General features: G+C 44.0%; 1 protein-coding gene across 2 annotated transcripts in view; it reads left to right on the top strand.

The window, feature by feature from the left end:
* Nucleotides 1–22,201, top strand: part of LOC139173228 (septin-2) — a 77,864-nt gene that overhangs the window by 21,199 nt on the left and 34,464 nt on the right. For both annotated transcript variants that reach the window (XM_070762847.1, XM_070762848.1), the window contains exons 3-8: nucleotides 7,493–7,592; nucleotides 8,096–8,182; nucleotides 9,420–9,543; nucleotides 13,823–13,957; nucleotides 16,805–16,922; nucleotides 21,070–21,171. In XM_070762847.1, coding sequence (XP_070618948.1) covers nucleotides 7,493–7,592; nucleotides 8,096–8,182; nucleotides 9,420–9,543; nucleotides 13,823–13,957; nucleotides 16,805–16,922; nucleotides 21,070–21,171 — 666 coding nt within the window. The remainder of the gene's footprint in view (nucleotides 1–7,492; nucleotides 7,593–8,095; nucleotides 8,183–9,419; nucleotides 9,544–13,822; nucleotides 13,958–16,804; nucleotides 16,923–21,069; nucleotides 21,172–22,201) is intronic.

Below are 22,201 nucleotides of genomic sequence, written 5' to 3'. Positions count from 1 at the left end.
GGCCAGAGGAACCAGATATTATTGAAGATTCCCCCCAGCCAGGATCCTCCCAGGCCTTTAGGGATTCTTCTGCCATTCCTGCTGATATTTCCAGTTTACCTCCTGAGTTCCAATCTATTTTTGCTGTGTTGTCCAAGGCCATTGATGCCAAACTCTCCACCATCAATGAGCTTCCCTTACCTCCTCCTCCTTCTCGTCCCTCCCGCCCCTTGGGTTCTTCCCCAGCGGTTAGAGCTCCTATTCAGGATGATTCAGATTCCTCCCAGGACGAATATGAGGATATGGAGGATGAGGAGGATCCTTTTCAAGGCCTATCAGATGATGAGGAATCCCAAATAAAGGTTCCTTCTCCAATTACCATTTTCCCTTCTCAATTATTCAAATCTCTCCTCCTCAAAGCTAGAATTTCTACGGGATTAGCGGCCCAGGAGAAACAAGCCTCTACTTCCACTGATCCCCCGGAGGAGAATTTACCTTACTTCACAGAGGAACAGGAGGATAACGAGGTAATTCCTATGCCTAAATTGTTTAAAGATGCTTTACTCAAACAATGGGATTTCCCAGCCTCTGGCCTTAATCCCTCCACCAAGGACAGAAAGTTGTACAAACTTTCCTCTTCCTATGAAGAGCTTCTATCCTTTCCCAAACCGGATGAACCTGTCAAGATTCTTCACTCGGCAGCGGCTGTGCCAGGCGAGGCGGAGGAAGTCCTCCGCCCAGAGGACAAGCGCATTGAGCAAATGCTCAAAAGAGGATTCACCGCTGATTCCTGGGCCATTAAAAGTTCGGCAGCGGCTTCCTTTTTCTCCAGAGCCATGCTGCTGTGGCTTCGCCAACTTCAACAGCATATTCCTCCCGATGACTTGAGAGGTCAACAAGACTTCAACAAGGTCTTTGCAGCTGCCCAGTACGTGGCTGATGCCACCTTGCAATCTACCAGATTTTCTGCTAAGTCTATTGCAGCTTCTACAACGGCAAGAAGACTCCTATGGATTCGCCCTTGGCAAGCGGGAGTACGCCAGAAGTGGCAGTTATCCCAGGGCCCCTTAAAGCGCGACCTTCTCTTCGGTGATCTTCTGGATCCACTCCTCACGGAAACCACGGACAAGAAGAAAGTTTTGGGCCCAACCACAAAAAAGGCTACCAAAACGCAGTCCTTTCGTCGCCCAGGGCGCCAGCAAGATCAAGCGGCTTCCTATCAGAGATCTCCAGGTCAGTATTCCCCCCGCTTTCGTTCCCAAGGTAGGAACTCCAGGGGTAGAGGTTTTCGCTTTCAAAGGGGAGCTTCCTCTAACAGGGCTTCAAAAAAACCTAGATGGTAATCTTTCCTCTATTCCCATAGGGGGTCGCCTAGCTCATTTCGCCTCTAATTGGCGTCTCACCTCCAAGGACCCCTGGGTCATTGACACTGTTCAAACAGGCCTTCTTTTAGAATTTATTTCTCCTCCCCCTAAACGTTTTATTTCCTGCCCTTCTCCCAGGTCCTCCTCAGATTGTAACCGTATGGAGGAGGCCATTTCTCATCTATTGTCCATCAGAGCCATTCAACCGGTCCCTTCCGGTCAGAAGGGCCTAGGTTTTTACTCCATCCTATTTATGGCTCCAAAGTCCTCCGGAGGTTGGAGAGCTATTTTGGATTTAAAGAAACTAAACCTATTCATCAAATATAGGAAGTTTAAAATGCACTCCTTGTCTTCTATTTTGGCCGCCATTCATACGGGAGATTTCATGGTCTCCTTAGACCTCACTGAGGCCTACCTTCACATTCCTATAGCCAAATGCCACAGAAAATTTTTACGTTTTTCCTTTCAAGGCAGGCATTTCCAGTATAGGGCGATGCCATTTGGCCTTTCCTCGGCCCCTCGGGTCTTTACAAAGCTCTTGGGGTCCCTGGCGGCCTATATCCGGGCGTCTCCCATCCACATTTTATGTTATCTTGATGATATTTTGATTCATGGGAACTCCCTAGAGAAAGTAAAAACAGACCTTTCTGTCACCATGTCAGTCCTTCAGGACCATGGTTTTTCCATCAACTTTGATAAAAGTCACCTCCAACCTTCCACATCCATCTCACACCTGGGATCCATCATTGATTCAGAATCCTCCCAGGTTTTTCTCTCTCCCGAGAGAAAACTCAGTATAGTGGAGTTAATTTCTAACATTTTATCTAATTCTTCAGTATCCATAGTAACTCTGTCTTCCCTTTTGGGGAAGATGGTGTCATGCATAGGCATCATTCCCTGGGCTCGCCTTCATGCTAGGGAACTCCAGTGGCTCCTATTACCCTTTCAGAGATCGGGGCACAGCAACTCAAATCGGCGCATTGTCATCCCACTAAGTGTTCGCAGATCCTTCAAGTGGTGGAAGTCTCCGGCCATGGACAGAGGATCCCCGTTCAGGTGTCCGGATCAATTTGTCATCACCACAGATGCCAGTCTATCGGGATGGGGCGCCCACGCCCAGGGGATGATAGCCCAGGGCACGTGGTCCCCGGAGGAAGCTTCCAGGCCAATCAATTGGCTAGAGTTAAGAGCCGTTTCCCTGGCTCTGAAGCATTTCTCTCCTCGCATTCCCAACCGGCACGTTCTCATTCTCACCAACAACATTGCCACAAAAAGCCATATCTGCAGACAGGGGGGCACGAGATCCAAGGCTCTCATGAGGGAGGCCCTCAAGTTAGGCCTTTGGGCGGAGAAACATCTCCAGTCGCTCCTAGCCGATCACATCTCGGGGAGCCTCAACGTCCAGGCGGATTGGCTATCCCGAGCAACGATAGACCCAGGAGAGTGGAACCTCCATCAAGACCTGTTCCATCAAATCAGCCTCAGATTCGGCCTACCAGTCCTGGATCTCTTCGCGACCAATGCGAACGCCCAACTCCCTCGCTTCTTTTCCAGATTTCCATCCCCGGGAGCGGAAGCAATCAATGCCCTCCGGAGTCCATGGCCTCCAGGCCTACTCTACGCATTTCCTCCAATTCCAATCCTCCCGGACGTGATTCACAAGGTCCTCACCGAGAGGGCCCGAGTAATCTTAATCGCCCCTCATTGGCCCCGCCGGCCCTGGTTCGCGGATCTCCAACAGCTGTCCGTCCAGGACCCTTGGCGACTCCCCGTTTCGGGGGATATGCTGCGGCAGGGGGCCTCTTTCCATCCAGACCCGGAGTGGTTCCACCTCACCGCCTGGCTGTTATCAGGAGAGACTTAGAACTGCGTGGTCATGACCCCGATTCAGTGGAGGTCATTTTAAAGGCCAGAAGGGGTTCGACCAATCGAATCTACGACCACACGTGGTCCAAGTTTCACCAGTGGTGTCTACAGGAAGGTCTCTCCCCTCTGTGCATCCCCATACACAGAATTATTTCCTTCCTTATGCAAGGCTTCCATAAAGGACTTTCCACCAGCACCCTCCGGCGTCATCTGGCAGCCATTTCATCTGTCCTAGGGGGTCCCCGCAGACAGCCTCTCCGATCCTTCCCTGAAGTTCAGGAATTCCTCAAGGGCATAGCCAACCTCAGACCTTCCAAGGTCCACAGGTATCCATCCTGGGATTTGCCACGGGTTCTCCATTCCCTCACGCAGGCACCATACGAACCCCTAAAATCGGCGTCCCTCAGGTACCTATCCTTTAAGGTAGCATTCCTGGTGGCTATTACCTCTGCCCGACGCATTTCGGAGCTGGCTGCCCTCTCAATCAGGCAGGACCTTTGTCAATTTCATCAGGACAAGGTAGTCTTGCGACTGGACCCCACCTTCTTACCCAAGGTCAGTTCCATGTTCCACAGATCTCAGGATATTGTCCTACCTTCCTTCTGCCTCCAACGAGACCATCCCTTGGCAATTAGATGGCACACCCTGGATCTCATCAGAGCGCTGAGAATCTATATCCAACGCACAGGACCCTTTCGGAGGTCAGAAGCACTTTTTATAGCCTATCACCCCAGAGTCATGGGTGCTAAAGTGTCTTCAACAGTAATAGGCCGTTGGATCAGAGGGACTATATCTAAGGCCTATGAGTCGGCCTCCCTCTCAGTTCCAAGGAACATCACAGCGCATTCCACCAGGAGCGCAGCCACCTCGGCCGCTTGGGCGACTCAAGCCCCGTTGGAGGAGGTCTGCAAAGCAGCCACTTGGGCCTCGCCAAATTCCTTCATCAGGCACTACAAGATTGATTCTTACGCTTCAGCGGACGCTGCCTTCGGCAGAAGGGTACTCCAATCCGTTATCTCACACGATAGCAATCTAATCCCACCCTAGGGACCATCTATTGGGTATGTCCCATGTGACTGCTGGACCCGCTCCTTCAGTACGGAGAATAGGCGTTGATTGCTTACCTGAACGCCTCTTCTCGTACGGTGAGCGGGTACAGCAGTCACTTCCCGCCCTTGTATGTGTCTTCTTTACCTTTCTATATCTTTCTTCCTCTAACAATGAGAGTTGAACACTACAGAGCTTCACAACTGAGCCTAGTCTATGGATTCGCGAATTCTGGGGAAGGGGCGGATCCGGCAAGCTTTTTTAATACTAGGCTCAGTTCCACCGGATTGGACATGAGCAACCCATGTGACTGCTGTACCCGCTCACCGTACGAGAAGAGGCGTTCAGGTAAGCAATCAACGCCTATTTTCTTACCTTCAATCATCTTCATTTTTGTTTCATTAGAAAGAGCATGTTTTTCCTATCATATATGTTGTTTTCTGATGGTTCCTTTTCAAACAAGGCTTCAATTTCACCTGGTCCACTTACATAGAAACATAGAAGATTGACGGCAGAAAAAGACCTCATGGTCCATCTAGTCTGCCCTTATACTATTTCCTGTATTTTATCTTAGGATGGATATATGTTTATCCCAGGCATGTTTAAATTCAGTTACTGTGGACTGACCAACCACGTCTGCTGGAAGTTTGTTCCAAGCATCTACTACTCTTTCAGTCAAATAATATTTTCTCACGTTACTTCTAATCTTTCCCCCAACTAACCTCAGATTGTGACCCCTTGTTCTTGCGTTCACTTTCCTATCAAAAGCACTTCTCTTGACAAAGAATGACCCATAAATAAATTATCTGGCAATGAACACGTAAACCAGCAGTATGTGCTGAAAAGGGAGCACTTTGCACGCACTCGTCAGGGCCTTGACCAAGAACAGGACTTGTCCAGGGAACATGCGCTTGCCAAAAAATGTATTTCTGGTTTCCAGTGTTACTGCCGCGCATGCTCATGCTCACAGACCAGCTCTTCCAGTTTCCGGCACTTTCACATACAGAAAGGTCAGCTGATCATTCTGTGCGCATACGTGCTAGAAACCCAGAAGAGGAACGGCTAGGCGACATGGCTCCAGGTGCCATTTTGGGCACACGCGCCATAGGTTCTGTTCTGCCTGGCCCCAGGCCACCCAGAAACGAAGTAATTAATCAAACGAACACACACACACACACAGGATTGTAAAAATAAAGCACGGGTTATTCTTTATATTCAGAAAACTGCAAACCACGGAGTTTCAGAGCAACGTTAGTTTCAGAGTTCAGTAGGTCAATTTACTCCAGTCAGTGCAGAAGTCTTTCAGGCTTACGCCAGCCAGAAATAACTCACAGCTTAAATGTCAGAATGTCCAGAAAGCCACAGCAAACACGCAACCACAATTCAACAAACTTTCTTCAAAACTGAACGATAGACTCCCACACAGGCCTCTGCAACCCTCCCCTTTTTCAAGGTTGCAGCAGCGTCATTAATTCTTATCACCTGTGACCTATAATCTGTTTCTGCGTTTGCACAGCTGCTCTTGTCCCCCCAGCATTCTCCTGACCCGAACAGTGCAGAAGTCTTTCAGGCTTACACCAGTCAGAGATAACTCACAGCTTAATAGGGCTGTTCATTAACTCCTCCCCTTCTGATTCAGATGAAACTCTGGCTGGAGATCTGACTGACTCCCTTCCCCTGTCTGCCTCTCCAGTCCCTTCCTGCTCCATTTCTCTCTCTGTCTCTGCTTCTGGTTCACTGTCTGATTCGTCCTCCAGCTCCCACGCCTCTGCGTCAAAATCAACAGCCACAGGAGCTGTCCTGAAGCCAACCACAACAGGTTCGCCATCCCGGTTGTAGGTGGCGGTTGTTGTGTAGCCAATTCAATTTGAGTTTAAAGCAGGTTTTGGGTTGAGGTCTCCCTGCAGGGTGAAATGAAATGCTCCCACCCCCCCAAACGTTCTTTTGCAGCCTCATGGTATGGAGAAGCAGTAAGAGAGGAAATAGAATTAACCTCCCACTTCCTTGCAATTCTTACAAAGAGATCTTCTCCTTAAGCCATGTTCCTTATCCTCTCCCACTTGTATTTCAGCCAGGAAAAGGAAACAGGAACAATAATACTTCTGCTAGAACTTAGTCTGGAGTATTTCTCAACCTTGTCAGCTTTGTATCTTCTTCTTTTATGTACACTGAGAGCATCTACACCAAAGACAAATTCCTTGTGTGTCCAATCACGGCCAATAAAGAAATTCTATTCTATTCTATTCCATTCCATTCTATTCTATTCCATTCCATTTCTTCATTCCACTGTTGCATTGCGTTCTATTCTATTCTATTCTATTCTATTTTATTTACTTATTTATTTATTTTGTCCAATATACAATCAGGGTTTTAGTGGATATGGGTATATATACAGTATATATATACACATAGTAAAATACATGATGAAAGTTATAGAGGAGATACTCATAGTAAAATATATCTAAGAAAGAATAGAAAAAAAGATATAGTAATAGAACATATCAATGAAAGAATAGAAGAAGAGATATAGGAATAGAAGAAAGGTATAGGAGATATAGGAGAGCAATAGGACAGGGGACGGAAGGCACTCTAGTGCACTTGTACTCGCCCCTTACTGACCTCTTAGGAACCTGGAGAGGTCAATCGTGGATAGTCTAAGGGGAAAATGTTGGGGGTTAGGGGTTGTTACTACTGAGTCAGGTAATGAGTTCCACACTTCGACAACTCGACTGCTGAAGTCATATTTTTTACAGTCAAGTTTGGAGCGGTTGATATTATGTTTGAATCTGTTGCGTGCTCTTGTGTTGTAATAGAACATATCAATGAAAGAATAGAAGAAGAGATATAGGAATAGAAGAAAGGTATAGGAGATATAGGAGAGCAATAGGACAGGGGACGGAAGGCACTCTAGTGCACTTATGCACGCCCCTTACTGACCTCTTAGGAACCTGAATAGGTGAACCATAGATAAAATAAAGGTAAATTGTTGGGGGTCTGGGGATGACACTATGGAGTCCGGTAATGAGTTCCACGCTTCGACAACTTGGTTACTGAAGTCATATTTTTTACAGTCAAGTTTGGAGCGGTTAATATTAAGTTTAATATTATTTCTATTCGATTCAATTCGATTCCTCTTTTAAGAAGCTGTTCTCAAGCTTGCAACTTTCCAATGTTGGTGCATTTTCATGAATTCCACCTCCCAATTTGTTGCTTTCGTTCTTGATTTCTCATTCCAGTTTTCTGACTCGGCTGGATATGTGGGGTTTGCCAATCTCCCCAACCAAGTCCACCGGAAGTCGGTCAAGAAAGGCTTTGAATTCACCCTCATGGTTGTCGGTATGTGGATTTGATTTTCCATATCATGCATGTTTGACAATTCAACCGTATCAGTTTAACCATTGAATGTAGGTAGTCCTTAACTTACAACAGTCCATTTAATGACCGTTCCAAGTTACAACAGCACTGAAAAAAGTTACTTACAGCCATTTTTTCACACCACAACCGTTGGGCATCCCCCCGTGGTCACATGATCAACATTCAGGCATGGTCATCTCGATCCCCATAACAGATGAATGGCTGCAAAAAGTGATGGAGTTAGCAGAGGTGGTTAAATTGACTGTTTTGATTGAAGGGGAAAAAAAAATACCGTATTTTTCAGAGTATAAGACGCACCTTAGTTTTTTGGAAGTAAAATAGGGAAAAGAATCTGCTTACCAGGTATTCATCTGGCTAGCGTCCTTAGTCCGGTCAGTTTCAATTGAATTGTTTTATCCCCTGGTTAGGGCTTAAAAATAAATAAATAAATACTAAATAAAATTAAATATTCCTCTTGTGTATAGGAGAATCTGGTTTGGGCAAATCCACTTTAATTAACAGTTTGTTCCTGACGGATCTGTATCCTGAACGCTACATCCCAGGAGCTGGAGGTAATTTGTTTTTCTTTTCTTTTTTTCTAAATTGGCATTTCTCAATCTCAGCCTTTTTAAAGATGTCTGGGCTTCATCTCCCAGATGTTTGCAGCTGGGGAATTTTGGGAGTGGAAGGCCTCTCTTCTGAAAATTGCCAAGGCTGAGAAACACCATTCTAACAAGAGAAGAGAAGAGAAGAGAAGAGAAGAGAAGAGAGAGAATAGGAAGTGGAGTGGAAGAATAAGAATAAGAATTAATAATGGAATAGAATATGGAATGGAATAGTATAGAAACATAGAAACATAGAAACATAGAAGACTGACGGCAGAAAAAGACCTCTTGGTCCATCTAGTCTGCCATATTCTGGTCCGATGCCATGAAGGGCTTTATAGGTCATAACCAACACATAATGGAATGGAAGAATAAGAATTAATAATGGAATGGAATGGAATAGAATAATATAATGAAAGAATAAGAATTAATAATAGAATGGAATGGAATAGAACAGAATAATGTAATGAAAGAATAAGAATTAATAATAGAATGAAAGCGAATGGAATGGAATTAGAGTAGAATAGAATAGAATAGAATAGAGTTGGAAGGGACCTTGGAGGTCTTCTAGTCTAACCCATTCTAAGTGATTTTATATGATTCCAATTTCATCTTCCTTTCTTTAAGCTGAAAGAGCCAACCCTCAACCTTGCTGAGGTCCCAAGTCCCTTTTGGTAGCCTATCCCAACGGATTCCCAAACCTTGGGCACTTCCAGGCATGTGGCCCTTTTAAATGCCCCCAGGATTCTTATGAAGAACATTGCAGAACTGTGGAATTCTGGGGTTGAACATCGATGGAGATTCTCAACCATCCAGGTCACCGGTTGTCCCAAAGGTGCTTTTTCAGAAAGCAAGTGGACTGCACGGATCCCAGCGACTGATTAAGTCCCACAGAGTTGGCCTTCTCCGCGTCCCGTCGATAAAACAATGTTGTCTGGCGGGACCCAGGGGAAGAGCCTTCTCTGTGGCGGCCCCGGCCCACTGGAATCAACTCCCCCCGGAGATTAGGACTGCTCCCACCCTCCTTGCCTTTCGCAAACTCCTGAAAACACATCTAGCTCGCCAGGCATGGGGAAACTGACATACCCCTAGCTGCTAAGATTTATGTATGGTTTGTCTGGATTGTATGATTGTTTTTATAAGGGTTTTTTAAAAATTATTTGGGGGTTTAACATTTCCATCTCTCTCCGTCTTTCTCTGATAGAAAAGATCGAAAGGACGGTTCAAATCGAAGCTTCGACGGTCGAAATTGAAGAGCGAGGGGTCAAGTTGCGTTTGACGGTCGTGGACACTCCAGGCTACGGGGATGCCATCAACAGCCAAAACTGGTCAGTGTCGATCTGGTTTCAAAACATAATAAAGCCAACCCGTATCTCGGCTTCCTTGTGCCATTCTGCCCGTCCCTCCAATGACGTCGCCTTCTCGTTGCCAGTAAATCGGACTTGACCCTTTCCCTTTGAATCTCTGAATGGCTGGACCTCGTCCATTGTGTGGCCAGAATTTCCTGTTGATTGTATTCCGCTGGTTGTGTTTATGCTTTAGAAAGATTTCTGGAACTTCTGCACAACTGAGAATTCTGTTTTTTTTCTTTTGGTCTGGGAGGGAGACGCTAAAACATTGGGCGGGAGCCACAAGACGTTCTAAAACCCGTCGTTACGTCGCACGGTTGAACTTGCTACCGAGAATTCAAAGGCTGGTAGAAACAATCATTTATTTTTATTTTTTATTTTTAAAAATCCCTGTCTGCTGGAGTCTTCCTTTTCCTTTCTCTCTCCAACCAATAAGAAGGCGATATTTCTTTTCTATTCATCATCTTAGAAGGTTTCTCACGACACTGAAGATGACGCAGGACCAGTAGCGGGTTGCAGCCATTATGGGACAATACGGTGTCCCGGTAGCAAAAATGGAACTGTGCGCGCAGTTCCAGCTGCCCGGTGGGTGGGCAGGTGCGTTGGCGTGAAATTTAGCTTCTGCACATGCGTCAGAAGCCAAATATTGCGTGAGGACACGTGCGTGAGCGAGATTATGGCAATTTTCTCCGGGACCGCTTTCTGCCGCATGAATCCCAGTGACCGGTAAGGTCCCACAGAGTTGGCCTTCTCCGGGTCCCGTCGATGAAACAATGTCGTCTGGCGGGACCCAGGGGAAGAGCCTTCTCTGTGGCGGCCCCGACCCTCTGGAATCAGCTCCCTCCAGAGATTAGGATTGCCCCCACCCTCCTTGCCTTTCGCAAACTCCTCAAAACCCACCTCTGTCGTCAGGCATGGGGGAATTGATTCCCCTGGGCCGTTTCCATTTTATGTATGGTTTGTATGAGATGTATGATTGTTTTTATATTAAGGGTTTTAAATTGTTTTAATAATTGGATTTGCACTGTTTTGAATTGAATTATGGGTGTGGGCACTCGCGCATGTGCGATAGCGCACCCGCACGCTTTTTCAACACCGGAGGGGAAAAAGGTTCGTTATCACTGTAATAGAGGGAATAGATGGGGTTTTGTAGCTAAAGTTTTCCTGTGGGAACCAAGAACAGGTGGCTGGCCAGAGGAGGAGCAAGTAACCTAGCAACTGGCCAGCACCTGGATTGGACAGCATGACCAGTGACTTATCAGGGATGAGGGAAGGAAAATTAATTAAGTGAAAGCTGTTGGAAACCTCAGAGTTGGTTTCACTAGTTGTGCCAATATGATGTACCCAATAATAATAATAATAATAATAATAATAATAATAATAATAATAATAATCGCAATCCCAGGAGACAGCAGAATTGAGGAGAAGCAGCTAGAGAAATTAGTGAAATACGAAGATCTAAAAATTGAGCTGCAACGACTCTGGCATAAGCCAGTGAAAGTGGTCCCAGTCTCAAAGGATCTCAGCGGAAATTTGAAAACCATCGGAATTGACAAAATCTCCATCTGTCAATTGCAAAAGGCCGCTTTACTGGGATCGGCAAACATAATTCGCTGCTACATCACATAGTCCTAGGTGCTTGGGAAGCGCCCGACTGGTGATGAAATACGAAATCCAGCATAGTGATCTCATTTGCTGTGTTGTACTGATATAATAATAATAATAATAATAATAATAATAATAATAATAATAATAATAATAATAATTTATTAGATTGACTCGGGGCAGCTCACAACATAACAATAGTGCAATGCATTACAAATCTAATATTAAAAATTTAAAAAATCAATTAAAAAACCATTAATATAAAATAATCAATATCATAAAATCACAACTACGCACTCGTACACACTCAACCCAATTAATCATACTACAGAGGTCAGAGAAACAACGAAGGGGGGAGGTAATCATCCCCACGCCTGGCAAAAGGGGTGAGTCTTCAGCATTTTACGGAAGGCAAGGAGGGTGGGGGCTGTTCGAATCTCTGGAGGGAGTTGATTCCAGAGGGCCGGGGCCACCACAGAGAAGGTTCTTCCCCTGGGCCCCGCCAACCGACATTGTTTAGTCGACGGGACCTGGAGAAGGCCAACTCTGTGGGGCCTAATCGGCCGCTGGGATTCATGCGGCAGAAGGTGGTCTTGTAGGTATAATAATAAAGTGTTCTTTGAATTTCTCGGAGTTAGTTTTCCATAGGCGCACTACTTGGAACACTCACAGAGTGTATTTAGAAACCTAGAAACATAGAAGTCTGACGGCAGAAAAAGGCCTCCTGGTCCATCTAGTCTGCCCTTATACTATTTCCTGTATTTTATCTTACAATGGATCTATGTTTATCCCAGGCATGTTTAAATTCAGTTACTGTGGATTTATCTACCACGTCTGCTGGAAGTTTGTTCCAAGGATCTACTACTCTTTCAGTAAAATAATATTTTCTCATGTTGCTTTTGATCTTTCCCCCAACTAACTTCAGATTGTGTCCCTTTGTTCTTGTGTTCACTTTCCTATTAAAAACACTTCCCTCCTGGACCTTATTTAACCCTTTGACATATTTAAATGTTTCGATCATGTCCCCCCTTTTCCTTCTGTCCTCCAGACTATACAGATTGAGTTCATGAAGTCTTTCCTGATACGTTTTATGCTTAAGACCTTCCACCATTCTTGTAGCCCGTCTTTAGACCCGTTCAATTTTGTCAATATCTTTTTGTAGGTGAGGTCTCCAGAACTGAACACAGGATTCCAAATGTGGTCTCACCAGCGCTCTATATAAGGGGATCACAATCTCCCTCTTCCTGCTTGTTTTACCTCTAGCTATTTGCCATCATTCGTTCAGGATAAATGGCACATTCATAAAAATCTCTCCCACACAAAGCAGTTTATGAGAACGAATGTGTTTCCCCGAACTTCCTTTGGCTCGGAAGAGTTTGATCTATCTCCCTGATGTGAGAGGCCTGCCGTTTCCCTCCCCACCTCCCCCAAGTAAAAAAAAAAACCTCGTCTCCCTTTGCTGTTGTAATGCACAGAACAGGATATGACCTCTGAAGGCTGCTGCCTCATTTAAAGACAGGTGCTTCCCCAGTCACAAAGCCAGATGCCGTTAAAGAGGAACGATGGAAGATTCCTTGAAAACGACCTTTCCTCCGAATTTCAGAGCGCAAGAGAAGCTTATAAAAACATGGCCATCGATTTTCTTTTGTATCCAAATTTTATTTTATTCCAAACATTAAAATTCAAACTTGCAAAAAGGGGGAAAGAAAAAAAAACACATACAAAAGCAAAAAGCCAGATAAAATATGCATTTAAAAAACCCAATCAATCTAAAATGACACATATGGAATCTTTATTAGTGATAAGATAAGCTGTTAAGGGTCATATGAACGTTTGAATTAAGATTCAGATAAATGAGATTTTTATTAATGCTTATGTTGATGTAATATTGTAAAGTAGAGGGAAGATTTTTATTTAGAGGTTTATAATTTACAGTGGTAAATGACTTGACTATACAGTGGTACCTCTACTTACGAACTTAATTCGTTCCGTGACCAGGTTCTTAAGTAGAAAAGTTTGTAAGAAGAAGCCATTTTTCCCATAGGAATCAGTGTAAAAGCAAATAATCCAAGCGATTGGGGAAATCACAGGGAGGGTGGAGGCCCTGTTTCCTCCCAGGAGATTCCTAGAGAGGCTCCACAGAGGCTTCTCCCCAACTTTTCCGGCCCCGTTTCCTCCCAGGAAATTCGTAGAGAGGTCCCACAAAGGCTTCTCCCCACCTTTTCCAGCCCTGTTACCTCCCAGGAGATGACTAGAGAGGCCCCACAAAGGCTTCTCCCCACCTTTTCTGGTCCTGTTTCCTCCCAGGAGATTCCTAGAGAGGCCCCACGGAGGCTTCTCCCAACCTTTTCCCATTACTGTTTTGGAGGCTCGGGTTTGTAAGTGGAAAATGGTTCTTGAGAAGAGGCAAAAAAATCTTGAACACCCGGTTCTTATCTAGAAAAGTTCATAAGAAGAGGTGTTCTTAGGTAGAGGTACACAATTTTGATGTCTGCTTTTTAGTATGCTGTCTAGATTTGCCATGGATTTCTTATCATAAGTCACCACAATCACTTTATGGGTCAGCTTTGAGAGATAGGTTCAGACGAGAAGCACACCCAAAGGAGCAGCATTGTAAAAAATTGTGTCTTCCCTCTCTCTCTTTTTGACCCAGTTTCAAAACCATCATCCATTATATCGACAATCAGTTTGAAAGATACCTTCATGACGAGAGCGGATTGAATAGGCGCCATATTGTAGACAACAGAGTCCATTGCTGTTTTTATTTCATTTCCCCTTTTGGACACGGGTAAGTATGAAGGTGGTGTTTTGTTTTTTTTAATGTTGCAGGAGAAAAGTTTTATTTCTATGCCTTGCTGAATAATTTTCTTCAAGGGGGCTTTTCGTATTGTTCAGCCAATTCTGTTCTGTCGGGCTCTCTGGTAGACTCCTCCCAAAAATTCACAGGTACAAATTTCAGACACACACACGTTTGAAAATTCAAAACAATGTTCTTTATAATGAAAATTCACTTAAACCAAGCCCTCTTTTGGTATAGCAAAGAGCACTTGTCTCCAAACAAACTGGTATACTTAGCTTGCAGCTGTGAGGCAATTCACAGTCCTTCTTCTTTCACAAAGTGAAACACACTGTGCTCTGGTTTAGTTTCAAAGCGGGGAAAAATCAGCACACAAAAGGTCAAAGTCAGCAAAGCAGTCACGAAACACAATGATCAGATAATCCTCCACAATGGCCAAACCCACAGGCTGCTATTTATAGCAGCCTCACTAATTACCACAGCCCCACCCAACCACAGGTGGCCTCATTTTCTTTGATAATAATCTCTCAGTTGTTGTTGCCTATGCATCGCTCTCCGCATGCGTGGCTGTATCATTAACTCTTGTTCTGAATCCAAGGAGGAGCTAGATAATTGATCTCCTTCTGAGCTGTCTGCCCCACTCTCCTCCTCCCTGTCACTCATGTCTTCTTGGTCAGAGGAGCCTTCATCATCAGATTCCACTGGGGGCAAAACAGGCCTGCAGCATGTGGATGTCTCCCCCACATCCACAGTCCTTGGGGCAGGAGCTGGGCCAGAGCTAACCACAACACAATTCAATTAAAATCATCTTTGATGATTATAAAATTCGGAAAAGGTGGTATGACTGGCAGAAACAAAACAAGATATTTAAAGATATAAAGTAGAGTTATTCACCACCACCCCACACTTTGAATGGAAATATAGGCATGTAATCTTACATTCCTATCTGAAAGAACTGAATATAAATGTAAATTGTTGTTAAATTCACGTTCTACTAATATAAAAGGGAAAAGACAAGTCATTGAATTTAAAAATTACTGTAACTAAGGAAAAAGAGTACAGAAAGGAAATAGAATAGTTGACCTTCTATTCTATAGAAGAAGAAAAAGAACAGGAACAAAAGAAAAAATCATCTATCCATCATCTCTTGTCTGCTTCAATATTTTAATTGCTACGCTTTAAAAGAAAGAGAGAGAAAAGGAAAGGCAAATCAGAACAATTTTTTAAAAAACAAAATCATCTATCCATCGTCTCTTCTCTGCTTCTAAGCTTGGTTGTTCTCTTGGAGACATTTCATGACCCAATTAGATAACATCATCAGTGCTATAAGGGAGTGGGGTTTATCTGTCTATCTATCTATCTATCTATCTATCTATCTATCTATCTATCTATCTATCTATCTATCTATCTATCTATCTATTTATTAGATTTGTATGCTGCCCCTCTCCGTAGACTCGGGGCGGCTAACAACAATAATAAAAACAGCATATAACAAATCTAATATTTAAATTACTAAAAACCCTTATTAAAAACCAAACATACACACAAACATACCATGCATAAATTGTATAGGCCTAGGGGGAAGGTATATCTCAATTCCCCCATGCCTGACGACAGAGATGGGTTTTAAGGAGCTTACGAAAGGCGAGGAGGGTGGGGGCAATTCTGATCTCCGGGGGGAGTTGGTTCCAGAGAGCTGGGGCTGCCACAGAGAAGGCTCTTCCCCTGGGCCCCGCCAAACGACATTGTTTAGTTGATGGGACCCGGAGAAGGCCCACTCTGTGGGACCTAACTGGTCGCTGGGATTCGTGCGGCAGAAGGCGGTCCCTGAGATAATCTGGTCCGGTGCCATGAAAGGCTTTATAGGTCATAACCAACACTTTGAATTGTGACCGGAAACTGATTGGCAACCAATGCAGACTGCGGAGTGTTGGTGTAACATGGGCATATTTAGGGAAGCCCATGATTGCTCTCGCAGCTGCATTTTGCACGATTTGAAGTTTCCAAACATTTTTCAGAGGTAGCCCCATGTAGAGAGTGTTACAGTCGAGCCTCGAGATGATGAGGGCATGAGTGACTGTGAGCAGCGACTCCCGATCCAGATAGGGCCGTAACTGGTGCACCAGGCGAACCTGGGCAAACGCCCCCCTTGCCACAGCTGAAAGATGTTTCTCTAATGTGAGCTGTGGATCGAGGAGGACGCCCAAGTTGCGGACCCTCTATGAGGGGGTCAGTGATTCCCCCCCCCAGGGTGATGGACAGACAGATGGAATTGTCGTTGTTCTTTACTCTCCACAAGCAAGCTATTGTATATAAACAGAGATCAAACCCCACACTCCTTTGCAGCACTGATGATGTTACTTAGCTGGGTCACGAAATGTCTCAAGAAAACAGCCAAGCTCAGAGAGCATCAAGGACCCTACAGTTCACCTGAGCTGCAAATAGTTTACTGGTAAACATGCCATTAAAATCATGTATCTGCTTCTTAGCTTTTCCTTTGAGAATTTAAAGGGATATTCAGAAGTGGGAACCCCACTCATTTTAACCATAAAGAAACAACCCTGCAAGGTAGGATCCATTGCAAACAAGAGAATAATACCCGGCCAGAATCCTGAAAGTGAATTTCTATAGCTTGGGGTAAAGTCGTGGGTCTTCCTGGCCCAAATACGATCTATTAGGTTTCCTAAATATATGTGATCCAGGCAGTGTGGCATTTTGGACAATCCCTAAATAGATCCTGGCTTGATGTTAGGTGAAAGCAGCCACTGCATTTATTTTTTTATTGTTGTGGTGGTGGCGGCGGTTGTATAACTTTTTAAAAAATGTATTGTTTTCCAGACTGAAACCTTTGGATGTGGAATTCATGAAGGCAATCCATGGAAAAGTGAATATTGTTCCTGTCATAGCAAAGGCAGACACTTTAACTTTGAAGGAAAGGGAACGGCTAAAGAGACGGGTAATGTGTCAGTTTTTCTGGGGAATTCTGGGAGTTGAAGTCCACCCATCTTAAAATGCTAGCTGGGGAATTGTGGGAGTTGAAATTCACCCATCTTGAAGCGCACTGACTGGGGAGTTCTGGGAGTTGAAGTAAAAGGGGGGACATGATTGAAACATTTAAATATGTTAAAAGGTTAAATAAGGTTCAGGAGGGAAGTGTTTTTAATAGGAAAGTGAACCCAAGAACAAGGGGACACAATCTGAAGTTAGTTGGGGGAAAGATCAAAAGCAACGTGAGAAAATATTATTTTACTGAAAGAGTAGTAGATCCTTGGAACAAACTTCCAGCAGACGTGGTTGGTAAATCCACAGTGACTGAATTTAAACATGCCTGGGATAAACATATATCCACCCTAAGATCAAATACAGGAAATAGTATAAGGGCAGACTAGATGGACCATGAGGTCTTTTTCTGCCGTCAGTCTTCTAATTTTCTATGTTTCTAAGTCCATCCATTTCAAAACATACTGGCTGGGGAATTCTGGGAGTTGAAGTCCATCCCTCTCAAAACATACTGGCTGGGGAATTCTGGGAGTTGAAGTCCACCCATGTTATACTGCTTGGGGAATTCTGGGAATTGAAATCCACCATCTTAAAGCAGGTTAGCTTGGGAATTCTGGGAGTTGAAGTCCACACTAAGTTGCTAAGTTTGATGAAAAACACTGAATTAAGTAGTCTTCTTTACATTTAAAGAAATGGAGAGCTTTAAAACTCTTTCTTTGAGCATCTTGCCCTCCAGAAAAATCACAGTCGCTTAGTTAGTTTCACCTTCTTTCGCCTTGGCGTTGCCGGCTTGTAAATTTTCGGTGCTTATTTTTGCATTAAATGTTCACGGAGAGTTTAACAAAAGCCCCGGCCCTATATAGAGCCACAAAAGGGCAAATAAACATCTAGGCCATTGTTTGAATTTTGGTCCATTTGAATCAGCCTAAAAAAATTATTTTCCCCCCTTTATAAAGCAGAATGTTTCATGTTGATCCAAAGCTTTGAAATTTCAGCTACTGTATATTTTTCTTCCTGCAAACTTCTCTTCAGTGCAAAATCTCTAATCAAAGCAGGGGATCAAAATTAGCCTTTTTTGGCACAGCTTCGAAGGTTTTTGGGTTGAGGTTTTTTTTTAGATGTTTGGCAATCTATCTAAAGTAAGGATTAGGGGTATTTTTTCCCCCTTCTGGTTTTTTTTAAAAAAATATTTGAATAAGCAGAAGCCTGAATGCTGTCTTTCTGCTAAGGAAACTCATCCTGAAGGAATTCCTGTTTTGCCTTACTGGAATTAAATCTTCTTTTTCTTCCTTTTTCTTAAAAAAAAATAATAATAAAATTGAACATCTCTCTTTTTTAAAAAAAAAATTATTTTTATTAAATTTTATTACAACAAACAAAAAAATCTTTAAGAAAAAGTGCCCAACACCAATAAACCCCACCACCATTTAGGGGGTTAAATTATTTGCAATAAGTTTCAATTTCTTCCTTAGCTCCGGTTTACATTTCTTTACATACAAAAAGTGATTGGAATTTATTTTTCACATTGTCGTCATAAATTCTACTTAAGATATAATTTTTCACCTTATTCCATCGTGCCATCAGCTTCTCCAATTTATTTTCATCAAAGTTATTTAATCTTATTTCCATACGTTCGAAGTGGATGTGGTCCACCATGTACCAGTACCAATTCTGGATTGTCCTTTTATTGCTATCCTTCCACCCTAATACCACTACTGCTTGAGCGCTTTCCAAAGCTGCTGTTTTGATTTCTTTAAATTCTCGTAATTCCCCTATATTTAACTAGTGTTGCTAATTGAACCTCTCAAGTGGGAACCAATGCATGCCCGATTCACAAGCCACACGCTTCCGATTTTTCAAGGAAGTTCAAAAAAAAAAAAGAATGACTCTGCATGAAGGGAAACTTTACATTTTGACTTCTTTTTTTTTCTTTTTTTCCCTGGGAAGCCTAATCTTTAAGACACACGGAGCCTCAAGGGACCCATAAACTGATGTCTGAAGAAACAAAATCCAGTTATATTGTTGGGAGTATGAAACGCAGTTTGTTTTCCTTGCGATTTTTCCTTTCTTTTTAGTTTTTCCTTTCAGGAAAGCACTTGGCTGAACAGCTGTGATATATTATTTAGGCACCCCTTGCTGTTTTCCCGCCATTGTTTCGGTTTTACAGTTTTATCAGCCAAGATCTCTTTGCCGGGAGAAACTGAGCTTTCTTTTCCCCCATCAATTGACAAACAGCAAACTAGCCAATGTTGGCCAGTCCCCTCGTGTTAGGCTGTTCCTGGGAGGGCCTTTGTCTCCTGCAACGTATTATTGATTTGATTCGATTTGATTTATTGGATTTGTATGCCGCCCCTCTCCGGAGACTCGGGGCGGCTAACAACAATAATAAAACAGTATACAAAATAATCCAATACTAAAAACGATTAAAAAACCCATTAATATAAAAACCAAACATACATACAGACATACCATGCATAAAATTGTAAAGGGCTAGGGGGAAAGAGTATCTCAGTTCCCCCATGCCTGACGGCAGAGGTGGGTTTTAAGTAGCTTGCGAAAGGCAAGGAGGGTGGGGGCAATTCTCATCTCTGGGGGGAGTTGGTTCCAGAGGGCCGGGGCCGCCACAGAGAAGGCTCTTCCCCTGGGTCCTGCCAAGCGGCATTGTTTAGTTGACGGGACCTGGAGAAGACCCACTCTGTGGGACCTAACTGGTCACTGGGATTCGTGCAGCAGAAGGCGGTCCCTGAGATAATCTGGTCCGGTGCCATGAAGGGCTTTATAGGTCATAACCAACACTTTGAATTGTGACCGGAAACTGATCAGCAACCAATGCAGACTGCGGAGTGTTGGTGAAACATGGGCATATTTAGGGAAAGCCCATGATTGCTCTCGCAGCTGCATTCTGCACGATCTGAAGTTTCCGAACACTTTTCAAAGGTAGCCCCATGTAGAAAGCGTTACAGTAGTCGAGCCTCGAGGTGATGAGGGCATGAGTGACTATGAGCAATGACTCCCGGTCCAAATAGGGTTGCAACTGGTGCACCAGGCGAACCTGGGCAAACGCCCCCCTCGCCACAGCTGAAAGATGGTTCTCTAATGTGAGCTGTGAATATTAAAATTACTGTGTGCCAGTTGCTAATTCTTTTAAGTCCTGCCTTTGGAAAATAACCTGCCAGATTTGCAAAATGTGTGTCCGCTTGTGCTTCGATGGATTAGGCCTGGATGTTCTGTTTGGTTGATATTATTATTATTATTATTATTATTATTATTATTCACAAAAAATAGTAATATACAGCAAACGAGATTGATATGCTGGATTTCGTATCACAATATCACAAGTCGAACACTTTCCAAGCATCTGGGCCAGTGTGATATATTTTTATATGATGCATGCAGATGCAAGTACAACTGACTGATCGTGGTTTTGTCCATATTTATTGTTTTCAAATGCCGGCTGAGGTCTTTTGGCACAGCACCCAGTGTGCTAATTACCACTGGGACCAACTGTACTGGTTTATGCCAGAGTCATTGTAGTTCGATTTTAAAATCCTGATATTGGCTAAGTTTTTCTTGTTCTTTTTCATCAATTCGACTGTCACCTGGTATGGCGACATAAATGATCCACAATTTTTTCTTTTCCACAATCATGAGGTTTGCTGTATTGTGTTCTAAAACCTTTCCTTTCTCCTTCCCTTCCTCCCTTTCTTTTTTCTTTCTTTCTTCTTTCCTTCCTTCCTTCCTCCCTTTCCTTTTTCTTTCTTTCTTCTTTCCTTCCTTCCTTCCTTCCTTCCTTTCTTTATTTTTCCTTCCTTCCTTCCTTCCTTCCTTCCTTCCTTCCTTCCTTCCTTCCTTCCTTCCTTCCTTCCTTCCTCTTTCTTTATTTTTTCTTCCTTCCTTCCTTCCTTCCTTCCTTCCTTCCTTCCTTCCTCTTTCTTTATTTTTCCTTCCTTCCTTCCTTCCTTCCTTCCTTCCTTCCTTCCTTCCTCTTTCTTTCTTTATTTTTTCTTCCTTCCTTCCTTCCTTCCTTCCTTCCTTCCTTCCTTCCTCTTTCTTTCTTTATTTTTCCTTCCCTCCTTCCTTCCTTCCTTTCTCGACGTTGACAGGTGTTAGATGAAATAGCTGAGCATGGCATCCGGATTTACCAGCTGCCTGATGCCGATTCCGACGAGGACGAAGAGTTCAAAGAACAGACAAGGGTCCTGAAGGTGAGACCATGCAACTGTGTCTTTACCAACGTACGACCATTTGTTGAAACAACTGTTCGAAGTTTGGAATGCCGCGCAAAAGCGAGGAGGAACAGTTGCAAATCCCAAAGGTGCTTTTTTTTTTTTTTGCAAGAGGCAACTGGACTTATCTTGTTTTTCTTTGAAGGTTTTGAAAACCAGAAAGTCCAGTTGCCTCTTGCAAAAAAAAAAAAAAAAGCACCTTTGGGACAACCAAAGCTGGCTGGGGAATTCTGGGAGTTGAAGTCTGCCAGGCCTAAAGTTGCCAAGGTTGGAGACTCCTGACCTGGATGACTGAGAATCTCCATAGACGCCAGTGTTAAGTCCCTTTTCCCCCCTCCCAGCGCCATGATAACTTAGATAACTCTAGGCGGTGGCCTAGAGGGGGAGCTCTCACCTCACAATCGGGAGGCTGTGAGTTCAAGCCTAGATAGTGGCAGAAAACCTCTCTTTCTAGGCATGGTGAGAATATATTTGCTGAACAAAACTCCACATTGGCGACAGGACGGGCATCCGGCTAGGAAACACTCCGCTCCATTCCGTTGCCCAGACTCCATCCTGCAAGGGATTATTGTGGGCTCATTAAATAAACACACACACACATATACACACCCACCAGTGCTGTCCCCCCCCAAAGTATTTTTTTTAAATTATTTTTTTATTAATTTTTAACAAATTTATATACAGTGATCCCCCGATTATCGCGAGGGTTCCGTTCCAAGACCCCTCGCGATAATCAATTTTTCGGGATGTAGTGGTGCGGAAGTAAAAACACCATCTGCGCATGTGCGCCCCTTTTTCCATGGCCGCACATGCGCAGATGGTGGAGTTTGCGTGTGGGCGGCGGGGAAGACCCGGGGAAGACTCAGGGAAGGTTCCTTCGGCTGCCCAACAGCTGATCTGCTCCGCAGCGCGGCGGCAGCGAGGAGCCGAAGATGGGGTTTCCCCGTTGCCCAGGCAACGGGGAAACCCCATCTTTGGCTCCTCGCTGCTGCCGCGCTGCGGAGCAGAT

Source organism: Erythrolamprus reginae, chromosome 10, assembly GCF_031021105.1.
Source record: "Erythrolamprus reginae isolate rEryReg1 chromosome 10, rEryReg1.hap1, whole genome shotgun sequence".
NCBI lineage: Eukaryota > Metazoa > Chordata > Lepidosauria > Squamata > Dipsadidae > Erythrolamprus > Erythrolamprus reginae.
Note: the sequence above shows the minus strand (reverse complement) of the source record. Positions and strands in the feature narration are given on the sequence as shown.